Source organism: Polypterus senegalus, chromosome 3 (genome assembly GCF_016835505.1).
Source record: "Polypterus senegalus isolate Bchr_013 chromosome 3, ASM1683550v1, whole genome shotgun sequence".
Lineage (NCBI taxonomy): Eukaryota > Metazoa > Chordata > Cladistia > Polypteriformes > Polypteridae > Polypterus > Polypterus senegalus.
Window position 1 is genome coordinate 121,543,523 of NC_053156.1, and position 22,496 is coordinate 121,566,018.

Below are 22,496 nucleotides of genomic sequence, written 5' to 3' on the forward strand. Positions count from 1 at the left end.
GGAGAGCATGCAAATGCCACACAAACAATGATTGGGTGTGGGATTTCAGTACAATTACTCTCAATCCATGAGGCATCAGCAATAACCAAAGAGCCCCCATACCACCCCTATTATATATGTGTGCCATGTAAAAATAAGTAATATTCACAGATTTTCTTTTAATAGTATTCACCTTTATAACTAGCTTTTGCTTCAAAAAATGTAATTTATATGTTACACCTGCCTTCAATAATCCATATATTACCGTAAAGTATTTTCTTTGTGTTCAGTTTCTTAGATTATACAGTATATTTCACTTTGAAGTTGAACAAGCCTACCATGTCTCATAGATACGTTAGGTCATGGGTTGATCTCCATTAACTCGTGTGTAACATTTTCAGTTTTGTGGCTTACCTACAGTAAGACACTATATATACCATGTAAATAAATGCTTTACTGAATGGTCTGGCATCCTAACTGGGATAGAGAGTGATGCCTTATCTGACCAAGGGGTGGTTTTGGCATAATGGGTGGACTACGTAAGTGCAGATGCAACCTGGTTAAGATAGCTTTCGACTCCTATCCCAGTTGGGGTGGAAGAAAAATGGATTGTCCGGCAGAATCCGGATGTTTGGAGCAGTCCTTACCTCTATACAGTAGGGGGCAGCCACTTCAACACTGTTTATTAGTTCCTGTTTCCCCAATTTTGTGAGATACCCCCATGTTAACATTGTGTGTGGACTTGTAAAGAGAATGCTATGACTGGGAAACTAGGGAAAGTGCTTCCATGTTTGTGCGTACCTAGGGAAAGCAAATTCACAAAAGAAAAAAGAAATTAAGTATATTATGCCCTAACTATCATCAGAACCAACAGATTCTGTCTGTTAAATAGAGGCCCTTTGGAAAGAGGAGGAAATAATAACAATGTTGACAGTCTTCCATATTTTTACACACTGTGGTATACTTACTTACAATTTCTATACATACCAATATATTTTTTCTTGAAAGTCTGATTTTTTTTTTTTTTAAAGAGTGGTGCTTGTTAAATTGGAAGCAGTGCAGTCATTTTTTATATTTGTGAAAAATGTAACATCCAATTCCTCTTCTCTTCTTAATTCCTTCTGCTTCTGCATACTGTCTGGATGTGCACAGTGTCAAGACCCAAGTCTTTCTAATAAGGCATGTTTTCAAGTTGCACGATCCCCTTAAGCAGGACCAGGCTCAAGTTTCCCTTATAGGCATGTCATGCACGTCTGAGGTGGAGGAGACTCCAGGCCAGACAGGTAGAGACATTTGGATCATGGTCAGACGTAAGCTTAAGGCAGAGAGCGCACACTTTCTGGGAGCATCAACTCCAGAAGTGAAAGTGTCAAACCATGTTTAGTTCCTTACAGAGCTGGACAGTGTCTTTGAAATCTCTGTGCTAATAGGCAAGCATGAGGAGCCCCAACAGGCCACCTCAAAACCAGTCCCTAGAAAGAGAGAGGTTGTGATAGTGTGGACTCAAACGTTTATTAATGAGGTTTCAAGCGCAAGTGTTCTTCAGAGACAGAGTCGCATAGTGTGTTGCCTTCTGGGTTCACAGGTGGGAGGCCTCTCAGGAAGAGTGATTCAGCTCTTGGCCAGAGTCTGGAGCTGGATACAGATGTCATTATCTTTGTTGGAACAAATGAAATCTACTCTGTATATATTTTATGTCACGTTTTTTGTCACGCTTTTAATCGGGCTTATTTTAAAACCTACATATATATGTTTGTTATCATTCTTTTCAAAATTTATCGAACTTTAATGTGATGATGTTAGATTTTCAGATTCTTATTACGTTTTTAAATTATAAACTAAAATATCAAGAAAGTTGTGGTTTTTGTCAATTAAAATGAATGGATTGTTTATTTAGTCTCTTATAAATACTCATTGAGCATAGTAGACCTCAGTTTAACAGGAATACTCCAATCAGTAAGAGAGTAAATATTTTATTCTCATTTCATGATTTTTACTCCGTTAAATAATAATTAGTTTTTCTTTTACATATTTATAGAATTTAGACATTTTTGACTGCAATAAATAATAATTTTTCTTTTGTACATTTACAGATTTTGCTAATATTCTGGCTGCAACTGGGGGTTGGATGCCAAAGGCGCCAGGGGGGCTTGCCCCCCTAGTACAGTATATAAGGGCAGGCTGTCAGTTTTGCAATCCAAATTCAAAGAGTTAGGTGCCAGACTGAGGACCAGAACTGACAAGGTAGTCTTCTCCAAAGTTCTGCCTGTGTCATGCACCAGGACAATGGAAGGCTTACCATGTCACCCATATCTTGGTATAAGATAAATGGTTATTGGTGTATGGGGCATTGGGGCTCCTTTTGGAATAAATGGGACCTATTCTACCATGAAGAGTTACATTTGAACTGGAGGCATCAGAGGAGGTTAGTTGAGGATTGTTTAAATGATGGAACGGGCATGCAGAGAGTTTAGGACTGACCAGGTTTAGAATGGTACATGAAAGGGTGAAAACCAGTGTAAAAACAACTATGCATAGTAATATCAATTCTAGGCAAAATTTGAAGTGCAAAAGTGAAATATGTAGCACATTAAAAATAGCTTGCCTTAATGGTAGAAATTTAAATGCATGTCTTCTTCAGATGAAAGTCTTTAGAGTCTTGTAGCTTCCACTTTTGCTATGTGATTGCAATATATGGACGCAATTCATTGACCTGAGACAAAGGCTGGACTCCGTCAGTACTGTGTCTCTTCATAGAATCCATGGGTACAGCTGGTTTGACTTTGTGTCGAATGAGCAGATGCTCACGGAGTCCCAAATGAGGCACATTATCTGAGGGAGCATCAGTTACTCCAGTGTGGTGTGATTCCCCGAGGGTAATACATGTCACAAGATTCTAATTGTTGAGGCCTGACCAGGTCAATAGGACACGCGCATAACACCTGGCTCCAGCAGATAGATGGACATTTCCGGGGGTTAGGACTGGATCTCGTGTCTTCCTAGCGGGTTGCCAACCAGGATCCTGAGCTGTTTCGTTGTGTGGTGGGTATGGCAATGTGCTGTACCAGTGCATGCTCTCTGTCCTGCCCTGGGGACTTTACCTGCACTGATATTAACTGGACTAACCTTGCAAATAGCGCAGTACGTACAAGAGCAAGTGTTTTTAAATGTAATCAGTGACTTTTTTTTAATACATTATGTTAATTCATCAATGTAAGGCGGGGTGGGCAAAGTCAGTTCTGGATGGCCGCAGAGGCTGCAGGTTTTTGTTCCACCCCAGTTGCTTAATTAGAAAATTTAATTTCACGGCTTGTTAGTGCTTTCACTCTACCATGTCAGGTCATTCTCATATCCAAGATTTCTTTTCCTTTCTGAGGATACCATACAAATGATTTGAAGTTGAAAATGGAGGAGTAATTTTCAGTCCTTCACTTTTTTCTCTTCACTTTCATTCCAAGTATGTAATTGAACCAAATGGTGCACGACAAATACACACAGGTGTAAATGAAAATAAGCTAAATGGAGAACTAGTGCTTTCTTTTGTCAGTTGCATCCTACTGCTAATAAGGAGCAATTAAAAGTGAGAATAAGGGTCCAAAATCTTAACGAGCGAGACAACTAAAATGAAGCAGAAGTGTTACTTGAGCAATAATGGCTCCTTATTAAGCAATTGTGTCGGAACAAAAGCCTGCAGCCACTGTGGCCCTCCAGGACTGACTTTGCCCACCCCTGATATAAGGGGAATTCTTTTTACATTTTGTAATAAACAGGATAGAATTCAGGGTGTATCTGTGATTGAACCGCTAGGGTCAAGTGACCATAGTATATATAGTATACTAGTATACATAGTATAGTATAGTATATATAATACAATTCTCAATTTTTTGGAATTGTGTGGATGCAAAGACTAAAACTATTTATCTTTGGTAGGGCAAATTGTGAGCAGATGAGGCAAATTCTGAAAGGAATAAACAGACATAAGCTTGTAAGTGTAGAAATAGTTGACAAACAGTGGAACAGGTTTTAAAACATTTTACATGTAATGTAGGACAGGTACATCCCAAAATTTAGATTTAGTTGGAAATTTAAAAAAAAAAAATAGAGCTCATATACGAATCTTAGATGGTATGAGAACATGAGGACAACCATTAAGGGCAGACTATTAGGGAAGCTGAAAGGCAGTTACAGAGGAATATTTGTGATAAAGTGAAAAATGACCCAAAGAGACCCTTTCAGTATTTTAGTAGTAAAAGAATGGTCAAGAATGAGGTTAAGTGTATCAGAAATATCAAAGGGAATTAAAATATAAAGACAGTGAAATAGCAAATTCTCTAAACTTGTATTTTTCTGAAGTCTGCACATATGAGGAAGTGGATAACCTCCCAGTGGTAACAGGGATAACTATGGAGCTACTGAGTGCTTTAGAAATTATAGAGTGAGAAGTACTGTTCTGATTAAATAGGTTAAAAACAAACAAATCACCAGGATCAGGTAATATTTATCTACAAGTTTTTAAGGAAGTATACATACACCGTTGCATATTTTTAGGAAGTCACTGTACACTAGGCAAAATTTTGAATGAATGGAAAATGGCAAATATAACCCCATTAAATAAAAAGTGTGATTAGGTAGATCCAAGTAACTATAGGCGAGTAAACTTTACTATTAAAAGAAAATCTGTGAATATTACTTATTTTTACATGGCACACAATTAGTGAGGAACAGATTGAGCAACATGTGGCAAGAGCAAGAGTTTTACTGAACAGTCAGCATGGGCTCAGACCAGTGCAGCCCTGCTTTACTAACATTCTGAAATTTTATGAGGATGCAATTAAAGAATATGATCAGAGTGGTGCTTATGATACTATTTATCTTGACTTTCTGAAAGCATTTGCTAAGGTCCCACTTGTGAGGTTGAGCTTCATACTAAAAGTAGTGGGAGTTTAGGGTATAGTGTGGGGAAAGGTTCCAGAATTGTTATAAGACTCATCCACCTCAATGTGTTGTAGTTAATGAAGTTTATATGGGTGCTGAAGTTATAAAGAGACCTTTGGATATCCATGGGCTTTCTGCCCTTTTTCAGAGCATCAAGCCATTTGGCTCTGCTGATCAGCAAAAGCTGGATATGGTGGTTCCTAAAATTCTTACTTTGCAGGACAAATACCATATTTAAATTTCAATAAAACATTCCTTAATCTGTGGCTCCTCTTCAATCCAATAAATTTAATCCCATTCATCAGCCCACAGACTTCTGGCAAGAGTACAGGCTTTAGACTTAAAACTTTAAATCTAACTTTTATTAAATTAAACTTTTATCTACTAGCCAACCCGCGGTGTACCATACGCCGCATAATCAGGCCGGTTTTTTAATGATTTTTAAGCACAGGGAGAAAATGAACATTTGAAAAATCGGTAATGTAATAAATCAGCAAGAAAAGCAACATTATAACAATGCACGGAACGAACCAACACAGTAATACAATTTGCTATGGTGCACGCGGTCGTGCGTTGTAACCGAAAACTCGGTTTTAAAGACTGCTTACTTCATTGTGTTTTAACCTCAGTTGTAAAGAATTGTTTTGAGGATCCCATGGGATACCCCTCGCAAACCGTTTAACACGCTGCATATGGCGATTCACCTCCGCGAGAAACATGCCTCTATGAACAGTCAACGTGGCTCGGAGGTGCCAGAAGTTGGTGGGCGTGGCGGCTCCTGTGTGCGCCATAGGTGTCTTACTTGTCGGCGGCTCAGTGAGTCCACGCCCCTTCCGGCATGCTTTCCATGGTTGTCTTGCCTTAGTGTATATATATACAGTATATATTTAGATATGTGGCACACATTTGCAAAAAAGACGCACAAGCGATAAACTGTATTTGGACATCCACAGACTGCCTGTAGGTAATCAGTACACTGTAAATTACATTCTAAAGTTTCAACCTGCGAAACCAATATTGTTGACTGGGACATGCACATGTACATGCACAGCCGCAGTAGCTGTCCGCGTTTCATTAAACAAAAGCTTTTTAGTTGCCAATCTCGACTGTAAGGTGCTGTGAGGACCTTGATGTCACATTGTGTATTGGGTTCTATTTTAGAAACTATCCACTATCATTTGACCTTCTTCATTCCTCTCTTTGACACCATACTTACCCATCAAGTTCTAATCCCCATTTTTCCCCTAACCAGCATGTCCATTGAAATCCACTCCATCCACACCACTGTCTGTCCTTTGGGTACACTGTCCATCACTTCATCCAACTCACTCCAGAAATCTTCTTTCTCATTCATGACACACCCAACTTGCGGGGGGCATGTGCACTAACAACATTAATCATCACACCTTCAATTTCCAGCCTTATAATCATCACTCTGTCTGACATGCTTTTCACCTCCAAAACACTCTTGACATACTGTTCTTTCAGAATAACCCCTAGCCCATTTCTCCTCCCATCCACACCATAATAGAACAATTTTAATCCACCTGTGATTCACCTGGCCTTGCTCCCCTTCTATTAAGTCTCTTGCACTCACATTATATCAGCCTTCCTTCTCTCCATCACATCAGCTAACTATCTCCACTTACCAGTCATACTGCCAACATTCAAAGTTCCTACCCTCTGTTCCACTCTCTTTACCTTCCTCCTCTCATCCTGCCTCTGGATGCATTTTCCTCCTCTTCTCCTTCTTTGCTAACAGTAGCCCAATTTCAGCAAGCATTCTGTTGGCTAACAGTACAGGTGGTGGCTGTTGTTAACCCAGGCCTCAACCAATCAGGTATGGAAATCTGTATTGTTGTCCGCATATTGATCTGGCAACATTTTACACCAGATGTCCTTCCTGATGTTACATTCCCCATTTTTCCAGGCTTGGGACCAGCACAAACAAACGCACTGGTTTGTCATCCCCTGTGGCTGGGTTAAAAATCTTTATTTACTAGATAATACAGTGCAGCATTTATTTGGCAAGCATTTAGATTGTATTAGGTATTAAAGTAGTCTAGAGATTATTTAAAGTATATGGAAGGATGTGTATAGCTTATGTGCCAATACTATACCATTTTTATAAGGTCTTGAGCATCCTCATATTTTGATATCTGCAGGAATCACAGAACCATTCTTCCACAGATGTGATTCATTTATTCCATCAAATCATTATTCAAATGAATCCTTTAAATAACTTCTTCCACCATATAATCTTTAAGTGACATCAAATAACATAGCAAATTTTTCAGTTAAGTTTATTCTTTATATTTAAGTCAACATGACTTATAAAAGATTATAAGCATCAATTTACCAGTTACACATTTGTGCACATGTCACCTGTACTATTCATTTACGAAAGAGTGACAAACTTCAGACCTGTCTGTGTTTTGGGTTTATGAAATAAAAAATCCAGTGATGTCTACATATCCAGTTATCTTTGCTGCCCTAATATGTGTATATTTTGGCCACTGACACTAATAACTTTTAATAAAATAATAAAATTATCTAGTTCAAGGGTTGTTAACTGCAATCTTTGTACCTTAATAGAATATTGTTACTGAATTACAGTGTCATTTCAATATTAAGGGCAGCACAGGAGCATATTGTTGAGAACTGTATACTCCTAGCTCCAAAAACCTTATTGTTTTCCCCACATCCACATTGATTTTCTCTTGGCACTCCAGTTTCCTCAGACATCTCAAACCACACAGTTTAGACTGACTGCAAACTCTAAATTCACTTTGTTGGTACGGATGTGACTGTGTATTAATATGCCATCCAAGTCTGGCCTGTGTCTTCTGCATCATGTAGCCATGAGATATTACAACCCTTTGAAACCTAGTATCAAAATAAGTGAGCTCACCAATTAGTGATTGAAATTTTAACAAAGATGTACATCCATTTTTACTTCACCAAGAAAGGTAATGTAATGTAAATCTTGGACTTGAGTTTAGGGTGTGAATTGTACTTTTCACAACCTCACAACATTTTATCTTGCATTTATTTTTCCTATTTTTTTGTTATCTTATTTTTCCCTTTAACTTTATATATACACTGTTAGGGGTTAGGCCTACCTCTGGACCAGGAAAAGTGAGCTTCCTCCAAATATTCTAGTTTAAATAATAATGCACTATTATTGTACTTTTAAGGTAATTGTTCTTAATACTACCCACAAACCTGAACTTGATAGCTATTTGAAAAATTTGGATGGTAGTTAGATTTAATACTGTTTTACATAATTTATTTTAATTTGTACTGTATGTAATAATTCTTTTAATTCTTTTATTTTTGATTAGATGTTGGTAACAACACCTGAGAAATGGGATGTGGTCACCAGAAAAAGTGTTGGTGATATTGCTCTTTCCCAAATTGTCCGGCTTCTTATATTAGATGAGGTCCATTTACTTCATGAAGACAGAGGGCCAGTGCTGGAAAGTTTAGTTGCAAGAACACTTCGTCAGGTAAGCTGATCATTGGTAAATTTAAGTCACCTGTTAGATTAATAAGAGCCACACATGTAGTATAAGCTGGTTTAGTGGTGCAGGTAAAATTATTGTAGTCCTTATGTTTTACTTCCTTTTGCTCACCCATGTAATTCTTATCTTTGTTTAGCATTTTAGAGACTCTGTAGTTTTTTCTTTTCTTTTAAATGTTAAAAGATATGCAGTACTTCAGCCAGTTACACATGTTGCATATTTCACATCAGGTATGCTCACAATGTATAAAATGCTGATTTTACTAACATACTGTTTTAGTTTCAAGGTGATGCCACTGAGTACGGTCTCTGCTCTGCCAAATGTGATCAAACTTAGATAATGCTTAGATAATGTTAAATGTTATTTTACCTACTTTTTTTTTACATGTGCTACCTTGGGTTGCATTTGCTATGATTACATTCATAAACATAGTATAGTGGGACACTCACCAACTGTAGCTGAATCTGCTTGGCTGAGTGAGATCCTTCGAAAAAATGGTGACATCAGCAGACACACCCAATAGAAGCATCGATGAAAACATGCTGGAGTGTGTGACTGGCTGAGGACCAGAACGCACTGACCACTGCTGCCCAGTGTCCTAACCGCCAATTTTCAATCACTGGAGAACAAACTGACATCAGAGCAAGTATAAAGTTCCTGCAAAAAATTAGGACTCCGACAGTATTGGTACATGATATTTGACTTGTTAAATCACTCTCCCTTTGCTGTATGATAAGAACAGAGAAGTCCAGCAAATCACAAGTTGGAGGTGTGTGTCTGATGGTCAACAAATACTGGTGTAACAGCAGGAATGTAACAATCTTATTATGCTACTGCTTGCCTAATCTAGAGCACTTGGTGATTGAATGTGTAGATCATTTTATCTCCCTTGGGAAATTACTTTTGGCTGTGTACTGTATATTCCACCCAAAATGGACACAGACACTGCCCAGATGGAATCATATGAAACACATAATCTCCACTAGAATGATAAGCTGGACACAGACCTCAAAACAAGTGATGCCAAACTTTTATCAACACATTACATTTTCTACAAAAGGGGACAGGGCACTTGACCATTGCTATACTCAATTTAAAGATCTTTATAGGCAAAGTTATTGCCTCTGTTTGGTAAATCTAACCATGTCACCACCCTTCTTATGCCCAGGTATAAAAAAAAGAATAAGGCCTAAAGGTTTAGTCATGTATGAAGTTGTGCGTTGAACAGACTAATCAGAGGCCATTCTCCAGGACGTGCTGAGTGTTGCTGATTGGGAAATGTTCAGTTGCACCTCCAATGACATCATCAGTGGGGTCATTCCACGTCAAATCAACCAATGGCCCACAAACCTTGGAATCAAAAACTTCTGGAAAAAGTATCAGGTTTACCCATGTTAGTCAGGAGACTCCCTGTAAAATTTTTTGATATAAGATTAATACTTTCCAAGATACAGCCAGTTTACAGAGGGGTGGCGATTTTATTCAGCCTCATTTTTTCATCACATTTCACAAGTCCACAGGCTCAAGAACTAAACCACCAAGCAGGCTCAGACTTTGCACGCTGGGTCATTAATTGGCATAGTATGTGATGGAATTAAAATATTTGGTCCAGATGACACTGCATGGTCAAAACAGCCCCTTAAAACTGACCAAAATTTAATTTGAGTTTTTGGCTTGCCTATGTTTAGACCTTAGAAACAAATATTTGTAACCAAGATAGACTTCTGTTTTTTTCCTTATTCAGATAAATATTTAGGTTTTCTGAAAAAGCAATAAACTTAAAAGTAACTGTTTCAGGGTTTGAACAGCAAATCTCTCAAATCCAAAAAATCATTTTGGATTTTGTTTTCAGAGCACCCTAATGACATGTGGAAATGTGAAGATAATTTTAAAAATATTTTTCATTTATTCTACATTGTCCTTTCTCATAAAACAAACCTTACTTTTCTTCTGCATAACTTTCATGGTTATTTTCCATCCTAAACAGGCTGAATGCACCATGCGTCAAAAATGGTAATTATTGAGTTTTCAATCACTAAGATATTAAAAGTGTCAAACTTGTTTCATATTAAATGATGATATCCTATCTAATGTTACTGAATAGAAAATGCAATTCTCCATGGCCAAAGGAGTACCTAATACTCGAGAAAACCAATATTACATCCCTACAGAAGATGGCAAACTCAAAGTCAGCCAGGTGTGTGGTGGTGACAGTCATTTGACTGTCCAAATATTCACAGCTGAAGCAGACGCTAAGAACCTGTGCTCTCATGATCACACTCGTGATGGGTAAAATGAACCCTTCACATTAGACAAGTGTCCTTATTGTTGGCAATGTTGGGTGTATGCATGATGAAAAATGTTAGATCAGTGTGATTCGTGTCAAGAGTGAAGTGGAATCAGACATCCTGATGTTTCATGTATCCAAACTATCCTGCACAGTCTTTCCATTGGCCACTTTGAGACTTTATTTGTTGGGTGCCATTACAGTGCTTCATTATAGTGCTTAGTACACCTGCAGTGGGAGGCGGTACCATCTTGAATTTAAAGACAAAGATGCCTAACACTCTTCACTTCAATTGAAACAAATGAAATGGGTCACATTCCTGCTGCTGAAATACCAAGATGTTAACTTTTCATTGTAACTAGTGTTATATTTAATGATAAATCAAGCAGCTGTTGTTCATGTGTTGTGCTTAATGTGCCTTTGGTGATTTATTTTTTTGCATTAATCCTATACCCTTTATTATTTGCAATTGTGATGGACAGGTTGACAGATGAGATTAGACAGGAGTCCCTGTAGACTATAATGCTCGCTGATGACATTGTGATCTGTAGCGATAGTAGGGAGCAGGTTGAAGAGACCCTGAAGAGGGTCAGATATGCTCTGGAGATGAGAAGAATGAAGGTCAGTAGGAACAAGACAGAATACATGTGTGTAAATGAGAGGGAGGTCAATGGAATGGTAAGGAGACAAGGAGTAGAGCTGGCGAAGGTGGATGAGTTTAAATACTTGGGATCAACAGTACAGAGTAATGGGGATTGTGGAAAAGAGGTGAAAAAGAGAGTGCAGGCAGGGTGGAATGGGTGGAGAAGAGTGTCAGGAGTAATTTGTGAAAGACGGGTATCAGCAAGAGTGAAAGGGAAGGTCTACAGGAAGGTAATGAGACCAGCTGTGTTATATGTGTTGGAGATGGTGGCACTGACCAGAAAGCAGGAGACAGAGCTGGAGGTAGCAGAGTTAAAGATGCTAAGATTTGGACTGGGTGTGATGAGGATTGGTACGATTATAAATGAGTACATTAGAGGGACGGTTGGGAGACAAAGTCAGAGAAGCAAGATTGGGTTGGTTTGGACATATGCAGAGGAGAAATACTGAGCATATTGGGAGAAGGATGTTAAGGATAGAGCTGCTAGGTATGAGGAAAAGAGGAAGGTGTGATGTGGATGTGGTGAGAGAGGACCTATGCAGTTACGTAAACATTGAAGAATTTTTAGCAGGCTGTAGCAGTTAGAAATATGCTTTCTGAAAGCCTAAACATGACAAAGCCAAAGACACAAATTAGTTTTTTATTTTTTTTTTATTTTTGGAGGTTTGCTTGTTCCAAGTGGTGTCATCTGGACCAAACATTTTGATTTCCTTACATACTATACCTGTAAAGGTACCAGTATGCAAAATCTTAGCCTACTAGGTGGCTTAGTTCTTGTGAAATTGATGAAAAAAATAAAGCCATGTTACAGTTGACACCCCTCTCTCCTCACAAAATTGTCTGTATGTTTAATGCACTGATCTTATTTCAAAATAATTTTACAGGGTGGGTACACCTGGTGTTTTTTTCAGAATTTTTTGAGATTGAAGTGCATAGGATTTCTGGAAAATTGGTTGGTTTGACAATTTTTATTGGATTTCTTACTCATAAAATTGGGTCAAAAGTTATCAATCAGGATTTACCCAAACCAGAAAACCATTCACAATGCACTGAATGTTCTGCATACAATTCAGGCCTTGTGTCTGTGCCTCGTACAATTTAAAGAGGGCTATGAAAGCTGCTAAGCAATGATATGGGGAGAAAGTGAAAAAGCAATTTGAACAGTTTGATCTTAGTGTCGACACCTCACTGGCAGACAAGCTTAAAAATTTCTATGTATGCTTTGATGTGAATGCTGTTAATGTCAGACTGCAGTCTGACATATATGCAGCAGAAGAACTGCACAGTGAAGAAATTGAACACCACGAAGGCAGCATGTTTAGACAGGATTCCAAGATGTGTTTTTAAGTTCTGTGTAGATCAGCTTGCACCAGTTTTTGTGGTAATAAATTAATTTCTCTTTAACCCAGGTAATCGTACCAACATGATTTAAAAGTTCCACCATTGTCCCTGTATCTAAAAAATTACATCCAGCCTGCCTGAATGACTGTTGTCCTGTCACACATTTAATGCCTATAGCAATAAGGTTCTTTAAGTTGCTATTCAAAAGGCACATATGCTCTTCTCTGCCAAAACAACTAGATCTATTATAATTTATATATTGCTTCAGTAGATCCACAGATGATGCTATCACCTTGAGCCATCATATAATACTGGCCCACCTGGACAACAAGAGAGGGAACTATGTTTGAATGCTATTTATATGCACATATATCCATGACTAATACTTCTCACTCTACACAGGGATGTCTGTCACTGTAGCTCCTGTGTCGGAAGTGTTCTGTCTCCCTCACCCTAGTTGAAATAAAGATCTTGGTTTCTAGTCCCCTGAAGTAGAATAGAGGAAAACATACAAGCAGTAAAGCAGACTTAATAAGCTTTAGTCTTAAAGAATTATTCAAAAAGCTTGTGCCCTAAAAAAAAAAAAATCAAATAAAGAGTGGCAGTTCACACCATACAGTCTTGATCTTCCTGTATTTCTAAAAGCATACAAAAGTTCAGCAACACATTTAATTTGATTTCCAGGTGACACTTAATCTTGTTTTTTTGATGTTGCGGCATAGGGCGCACATAATTTAACTGATTCAAACAATTTTGAAACTTTAGCATGGTGGGGAATTACAGTGGTGTTGTTTTTTTTATATAATTTATGATGAAAGTAGTTATTCTATTAATTGATTGAATTAATTTATGTGCGCCCCATAATTTTATTTAGTCACATATAACAATGAAATTTGTAATTAAAGAAAAATTTAGTTTTTTTGCCTTTTAGTGCATTTATAACTAAAGTAAATACAATCATTTTACTTTAAAAAAAATAATTATTTTTTTTTTTTAGTTTTTGAGTATTTTGCAAATGATTTTTCTTTAATCATTTTTCATGAATGAGAAGTTTCTTTATAAGTATAACATAATATATCTTCTTTGCAGAATTATTTGAATACTAAAAAGAATTATATTTTGGTCTCTATCTGTTCAGGCTCTTATGGGATTAGTGCTCGGTTGCTGTGAAAAAAAAAAAAAATATAGACAACAGAAAGGCATATTTATGGCAATACTTCCTCACTGTGATCATCAAGGCTGCTCTTTAGCAGGAGTAAACAAGTAAAGTCGCTACACATATTTACCCACTCCACCCACTGGAAGAGGCAAGTGGGGGCAATCCGATGCTTCTCTCACCTATATGCTCCTATATCTCACTGTATTCTCTCTCCGTCATTGTTGTGTGTGTGTTAATTGGAATTACATAACCAATAATTACGGTGAAATTTGTTTAGTAATTGCATCAGTGTTGATGGATTATGGTATTGTCATCGATACTGAACATCCATCCATCCATCCATTATCCAACCCGATATATCCCAAATGCAGGGTCAGGAGGGTCTGCTGGAACAGCAATACTAAACACATATGCAAAATTTGAAGAAATTTTCTTCGCCAAAAGTGGGGTTACAATCTGTTGCAAGATTTGACCTAGACAAACAGAGGAATCAAGTTAAATAAAATTGTTTAAAAATAATTAAAACAGTACAAATCTTATAAAAGCTGCAAATTTATCAAGAAGACACAAGACTAACAGGCATATCAGGTATATAAGTAAATGGTCCATTTCGCTGTTAAGATAACAAACCTATTTTTTACTTAGCAGCAAATTCAAATTCTTCTTTATCTTTACTTTTTACAATTAAAAATGCAAGCAGCTTCACTTAAAACATGATCACTGTCCAAACTTAGACAGTGTCCATTTTAATTTAAAGAACAACATAAAAAGGTTTGAATTCATTAACACTAGAATCCCAGAAGTGTATGAAAAAAGTTGTAATGCCAGGCCACTTTAAATTTCTTTGCACCTCCTCATCAGCATCTTTGTCTTGCAAATGTGTCAGTCAGCACTGGCAACAGGCCACCTGCTCACTCATCACACCAACCCAGACTGCTGAATCTGTTAGTGAGTTGTTTGGAATTGTATAGGGTAAATAATATTATTGTTATTTGGGATACATACATTTCTTGTGTGTTCTGTGTCTCCAACTGCAAGCTGAATGATTTTTTTTCTTTGGGTATATTCTTAAATAAAAGCACACTTGTTTTGTTATATCTTTTGTGAAAGTGTTTATTTGATATTTGGATTTCACACATTATACACTTCACGTCAGCATCTTGGCATTATTACAGTAAGATGAAAACTTATCTGTTTGTTATGTGTTCAACATTTCTTTCCTCGCATTTCCTGTCATCCTACATTTTCCCAGATCGTTGTAGACATGGAACACACATAATATGTATGTTTTTTAAATAATGATATATTATTCACCTTATACAGTGCATCCGGAAAGTATTCACAGCACATCGCTTTTTCCACATTTTGTTATGTTACAGCCTTATTCCAAAATGGATTAAATTCATTTTTTTCCTCAAAATTCTATACACAACACCCCATAATGACAATGTGAAAAAAACTTTACTTGAGGTTTTTGCAAATTTATTAAAAATAAAAAATTGAGAAAGCACATGTACATAAGTATTCACAGCCTTTGCCATGAAGCTCAAAATTGAGCTCAGGTGCATCCTGTTTCCACTGATCATCCTTGAGATACTTCTGCAGCTTAATTGGAGTCCACCTGTGGTAAATTCAGTTGATTGGACATGATTTGGAAAGGCACACACCTGTCTATATAAGGTCCCACAGTTGACAGTTTATGTCAGAGCACAAACCAAGCATGAAGTTAAAGGAATTGTCTGTAGCCCTCCGAGACAGGATTGTCTCGAGGCACAAATCTGGGGAAGGTTACTGAAAAATTTCTGCTGCTTTGAAGGTCCCAATGAGCACAGTGGCCTCCATCATCCGTAAGCAGAAGAAGTTCGAAACCACCAGGACTCTTCCTAGAGCTGGCTGGCCATCTAAACTGAGCGATCGGGGGAGAAGGGCCTTAGTCAGGGAGGTGACCAAGAACCCGATGGTCACTCTTTCAGAGCTCCATAGGTCCTCTGTGGAGACAGGAGAACCTTACAGAAATCCATCAATCAGGTCTGTATGGTAGATTGGCCAGACGGAAGCCACTCCTTAGTAAAAGGCACATGGCATCCCGCCTGGAGTTTGCCAAAAGGCACCTGAAGGACTCCCAGACCATGAGAAACAAAATTCTCTGGTCTGATGAGACAAAGATTGAACTCTTTTGTGTGAATGCCAGGCGTCACGTTTGGAGCAAACCAGGCACTGCTCATCACCCGGCCAATACCATCCCTACAGTGAAGCATGGTGGTGGCAGCATCATGCTGTGGGGATGTTTTTCAGCGGCAGGAACTGGGAGACTAGTCAGGATAAAGGGAAAGATGACTGCAGCAATGTACAGAGACATCCTGGATGAAAACCTGCTCCAGAGCGCTCTTGACCTCAGACTGGGGCGACGGTTCATCTTTCAGCGGTACAACAACCCTAAGCACACAGCCAAGATATCAAAGGAGTGGCTTCAGGACAACTCTGTGAATGTCCTTGATTGGCCCAGCCAGAGCCCAGACTTGAATCCGATTGAACATCTCTAGAGAGATCTTAAAATGGCTGTGCACCGACGCTTCCCATCCAACCTGATGCAGCTTGAGAGATGCTGCAAAGAGGAATGGGCGAAACTGGCCAAGGATAGGTGTACCAAGTTTGTGGCATCATATTCAAAAAGACTTGAGGCTGTAATTGCTGCCAAAGGTGCATCTACAAAGTATTGAGCAAAGGCTGTGAATACTTATGTACATGCGATTTCTCAGTTTTTTTATTTTTAATAAATTTGCAAAAACCTCAAGTAAACTTTTTTCACGTTGTCATTATGGGGTGTTGTGTGTAGAATTCTGAGGAAAAAAATGAATTTAATCCATTATGGAATAAGGCTGTAACATAACAAAATGTGGAAAAAGTGATGTGCTGTGAATACTTTCTGAATGCACTGTATGTTTCCAAACATCTCACTACCAGATAAAGAGACTTCAGTATCTGAGTTGACTTCAGCAGCATCAGTGAACAGGCTTTCTGCTGCCAGTGCTGACTGGCACATTTGCAAGACAAAGACACTGATGAGGAGGTACAAAAGAATTTAAGGTGGCCCAGCATTATGACTTTTTCGTAGGCTTCAGAGATTCTAGTGTTAAAGTAGCTTTTCTTGCTGTTTGTCTAATTGCACAGGATAACTTTTCCGATTCCTTTTTCTCAGTTTATTACTCCACTATTTCACATCTTGCTCTCTGGTAAAACGAGCCTTAACTTGCTACTTTTTTTTTAATAGAAATACAGGTATGACAATACAGTATAATAGCTGGTTGTTTTTCTTCATTCCATAATCAGCTTTTTCCATGGTTGTTAATTGTTCCTTCAGTGTAAACTGATACCGTTTCTCACTTTTTTTGTTCATCTGAAAGGAAATATTGATAATTGCTATGAAACTCGAATAATATGGTATCTGCACACAACACAACTACTTATGCAGACACTTTGTGGAGCACTTACTCAGAATTCAACTATGTGTGTGTGTCGTGCCTACAGTCTCACCGAACCTGCCCGAGACCAGAAATTTCACAGCATACTATCACTTTCTTTTGCTCTAACAAGAAACCGACAGCCTATTGCAGTACAAGAGTTAAGCAGGTTTCATTTCGAAATTCTACGCGTAACGGTCATAACGGTTGACAACGTTTGCCATGTTGAACTTTCTTATTTATGGCCCCATCTTCACGAAATTTGGTAGGTGGCTTCCCTGCGCTAACCAAAACCGATGTACGTACTTATTTCAGTGGTATGATGCCACTGTCGGCTGCCATATTGAACTTTCCAATGTCACTAATTCTCCAACTTCCCGTGTAGGTAGAAGGCTGAAATTTGGCAGGCTCATTCCTTACAGCTAACTTACAAAAGTTAAGCAGGTTTCATTTCGAAATTCTACGCGTAACGGTCATAACGGTCGACAACGTCCGCCATGTTGAACTTTCTTATTTATGGCCCCATCTTCACAAAATTTGTTAGGCGGCTTCCCTGCGCTAACTGAATCCTACTTACGTACATATAAACGTCCATAGCCTGCAGCTCGGTCACTGTGTGAGGCGGCATTGGGTCCCCCATCCCAACGCCTCCCACGTTGTTGGCTGCCTGCCCATATAAGGCTGTCCGTCGCTCCAGTCTCTACATTCCCTTCCTTGCTTCGCCACAGGATTCACGTCTACCTGCTGATAACTACAGCTTTTTTATTTAATCCACGGCTTCTCCGTTGTTTTATTGTTCATTTATTACGATTCTAGTTATTGTGTAGGTATTTTAGACTTACTTTACATTGTTCAGTTTCCCATTTCCTTTATCATTCCAACCGTACCCCCATTAACATGTCTGTTGAGGTGATCACCATCGATCAAAAAACTGTCATTTACCTTGTGGTTTCCATGCACGGAGATGGCACCTAACTTTTCCATTCTCTTTGTTACATATTGCACCGCCATATCAGGCTCACTCTTGATATCCGGAGGAACATTGTGTCTTATGTATTGAATGACTGGGACAGGTTCAAAGTGTGGACTGATGATGGTACAGGAGATAATTATTCTACACAGGAGCACTAGAAGAGTGAAATGCTTAAGCCCTTCACCTATGCATCCCCATGTGAGTTGATGGCTGCCGGTGAATTGTTCGGTTGTCGCTTTCAAGTGTACCGAAATGGCCAAATATTTTACACCTTTCAACAACCACCAATGCCTCTTAAACATCTTGGATTGACAGGTGACGATTTCAGTAGTGGACACTTTGATGTTTATGAATGTTTAATCTCTCAAAAGCTGGATGTGAAGTTATCGATGAAACCGGTTGTATACTTACAACGCTTGACAGATGCCGAATGTCTCTTCAACACAAGTCCTACAATTACTGTCGTAATTGAAACAAACAATGAAAGTCAAACCGATTATGACAGCAGCAATCCAAGCTGTGATATTTGAAACAAGATTACTGTTCACATGGCCAACTGTACCTTGCATGCTCAAGAGTAAGCTCAGCGCACAGCTTGGTCATATTACAACCGGAGGGCCGAACTCACAATGTGGTATACAAAGAGATCCTTAACAAATAATTATTGTTATATTTTCACTCAGTTTAAAAAGGTTTTATTTTCTTCTAAATAAAAATTTTAAGGCAGTACTTACGCTCTGCCCGGTATTTTGCTAGTGTACTAATAAAAGGCAAAGCCCTCACTGACTGACTGACTCACTCACTGATCACTAATTCTCCATCTTCCCGTGTAGGTAGAAGGCTGAAATTTGGCAGGCGTATTCCTTACAGGTTACTTACAAATGTTAAGCAGGTTTCATTTCAAAATTCTACGTGTAACGGTCACAATGGTCAATAACGTCTGCCATGTTAAACTTTCTTATTTATGGCCTCATCTTCATGGAATTTGGTAGGCGGCTTCCCTGCGCTAACCGAAACCACAGTATGTACTTATTTCGGTGGTATGACGCCACTGCCGGCTGCCATATTGAACTTTCCAATGGTCATTGATACCTTTGGGCCCATCTTCAAGAAATTTGGTACGCGGGTTCCCAACGCTAACTGAATCCTACTTACGTACATATTTACGTACATAGCCTGCAGCTCGGTTGCCGTGTGAGGCGGCGTTGGGTCTCCCCAAGTCAGATTTTGTGTTGCAATTACTATATATGATATATAGTATTAATATTATTATATATAATTCTTAATTTTTCACTTAAGCGGGCACTCAAGAATGATTTAAGATATGAAAAGGTAGAGGAAGTGACGGCGAAGGTGGGAGGGATAAGAACGGCGCCCGTACGCATGCACCGCATGGATACCCTACTGCTGAGAGTTGATTCTACAAAAAAATAAAAATAAAAATAAAAAGAGGAATATCCTTGGAGTTCAATCATCACTCCGAAAAGGATAGTAGACATCATGTATATGTACCAAATTTTAGGTCAACAGGTCAAGCGATTTAAAATCCTGGACAGACAAATGAACAGCCACGGTAGCGTAATATATATACAGTACACTAGCAAAATACCTGCGATTCGCAGCGGAGAAGTAGTGTGTTGAAGAAGTTATGAAAAAGAAAAGGAAACATTTTAAAAATAACGTAACATGATTGTCAATGTAATTGTCGTAGGCTTATTTTAGTATTGACAGTGAATTTGATGATTGTAAAGAGTTTAATATTTGATTATAAATGTTATATATGAGAAATGCACATTTTTAGGATGTACGGATCTCTTTGTAAACGGCATTTGCAGTTCTGCCCCTGGGTTGTAAAATGACCAAGCTGTCTGGTAAGCTTACTCTTGAGCATGCAACATACAGTTGGCCATGTGAGAAGCAATCTTATGTCAAGTCAATGCCGACCTTTCTTAGAGTCTGGCCCTGTGACTTATTTAATGTCATAGTGAAGCAGACCCTTACTGGAAAGTGGAGGCGTTTGAATTGAAATGGGTGGTCAGAGGGTATGCGACGGATACGAGGAATAAAGACTCTCCCATGAGCCAGTTCCAGTGAAGACAGTTCACGTATCTGAAGCCTAGTGCCATTACAATGTTTTGGTGGTTGTAAGTTTCATAGTAAAATGGTAGAGTAAATTAAAAGGTAGGCGTCACCAGCAGAAAGACCTGAAGCAAGGCAAATAGATAGATAATAACAGGTTTGAAGCGGTGGAGTAACGAAGAACGGAGCAGTGAGCACAACAAACAGCTGAGGAAAGTAAGGAAGCAAGTGAGGAGGCACATAAGTGTAGGATGTCGTTAATGTATACAGGCAGGGAGCCAACCATGTGGTAGATGCGTGGACAGTGGCCGTGCGGAAAAGGAAAGGGGACCAGGGGCGGCCCTTGTGCATATCTGCTGTGAAATAAATTCTCTGTTAACGGAAGTAAGGAATGAAACCGGCAAAAGGAAAGGTCAGTTTCGAAAGTTCCTTACTGCATATAGTAAGAACTACCAAAAAGATGTTATTTTCAATTGTTCATTACGGGGCACTGCGCAAAATGAAACATACTTAACTTTTGTAAGTACCATGTAAAGGATGAGCATAGGAAATTTTGGCTTTCTATGTATATTGGAAGTCGCAGAAATAGTGAGGTGGGGTTAGGGCAGGGCAATATGGCTAAAAATATTTATCACGATATATTTGAACATTTGCGATAACGATATAACTAATGATATGATTGACATGAGACAAAATACTTTACAACTCCAGAAATTTATTAGTGCAAAAATAAAAAACTTTAATTTATTTTCACTTAAACAAGCAGCTGTTTTTATGTGCCTTAAGCTATATAAATATTTAACAGTGCAAATGCAAATTCCGTGCTGACAGTTTAACCAAAAGGCACTTCAAGTGGAAATAGGCTGACATATCCTGAGCATAACCATGTATAATATCCACAAAACTTTGCTTTGCAACATAAAACATAGCATAAAATTCAAGCCTAGAGTGTCCATAGTCTCACTCAGTGTGTTGGTTATAGTCTCCTCTATGCAGTCAATCATATTGCGGGTTGATACAAAACTAACTCTGACCTCTTTAGTGATCTAGCAAACATATTTAATGTAAATAATTAATTGTTTTACATCTGAGATATCTGTGGCTTCATCACACAGAATACTGAAAAACTTTTCTGTGTGTTTATTTTTCAGTATGTTAGATTTTATTTCTGATGCTAAGACATCCAGCAGCTCTTGCATTATTCTTTCAGAGGTGTAATGTGTTTTACCAACATTAAGACTTTTGAGTGGTAAAGGGTGAGCCTGTTGGATATTCAGTTCACACTTGCACTACGGCAGGTGCGCATTCTCGACATTTCCACTTTAATCTCGACACTTATTTCGAGAATAAAGTCGACATTTCCACTTTATTCTCGCCGTTTATCTCGAGATTAAATTGGACATGTTGACTTTATTCTCGTAGTTTGTCATTAAAGTAGAACATCATAAACTAAACTTCACCTTAAAATGAATGTTTAATTGACTAGATTTTCTCAAACCCCGTCATAAATTATGTATTTTTTTTTCTTCACCATGGCCCTAATAAGCTTTTGTACAAAACCCTCAGCAATTCAGTGACCAAAGTTTTGCTAAGGACACAGTGTGTGCTGCAAGGGTTTCTGCACACTTTTTGCAATATGGACGCAGGTCCAAATATGAGCAAATATAAGAACGGCAGATGGGGTCACTTTAAACAGGAACCACAGTGAGTGCTACAAGGATTTTTGCACACAGAACACACCTAATGCATAAACTACTGTATCTGTATACAGTATATTGGTTTGCAAGAAGAGAGCTGCTGTACGCTCAGCTGCACTATACAGACTGCGCTGACGCTGAGAACAGAGATATCACTTCCTGACGCCTTTTTTCTGATATCTGACAGGCTCGTTTCACTACACTTTTTTTTATTTTATCAGACCTCCTCTTGCCCGCCCACCTCCACATCCTCTTTTCTTGTAAACTGCTGCTTCACTCCCGCTGTTAGCATGTACAGCCCCCTCTCACCCGCCCTCCTCTCCATACTCCTTGCAACTGTATTAAGCTGCTACACCCCCGCTATTACCATGTACAGCCCGCTCTCGAAACCCCACCTCCCTATATTCTTTGCTTGTGA

General features: G+C 38.6%; 1 protein-coding gene across 1 annotated transcript in view; it reads left to right on the plus strand.

The window, feature by feature from the left end:
• Positions 1-22,496, plus strand: part of ascc3 (activating signal cointegrator 1 complex subunit 3) — a 683,087-nt gene that overhangs the window by 193,163 nt on the left and 467,428 nt on the right. Inside the window, exon 11 of the mRNA XM_039747862.1 lies at positions 8,259-8,423. Coding sequence (XP_039603796.1) covers positions 8,259-8,423 — 165 coding nt within the window. The remainder of the gene's footprint in view (positions 1-8,258; positions 8,424-22,496) is intronic.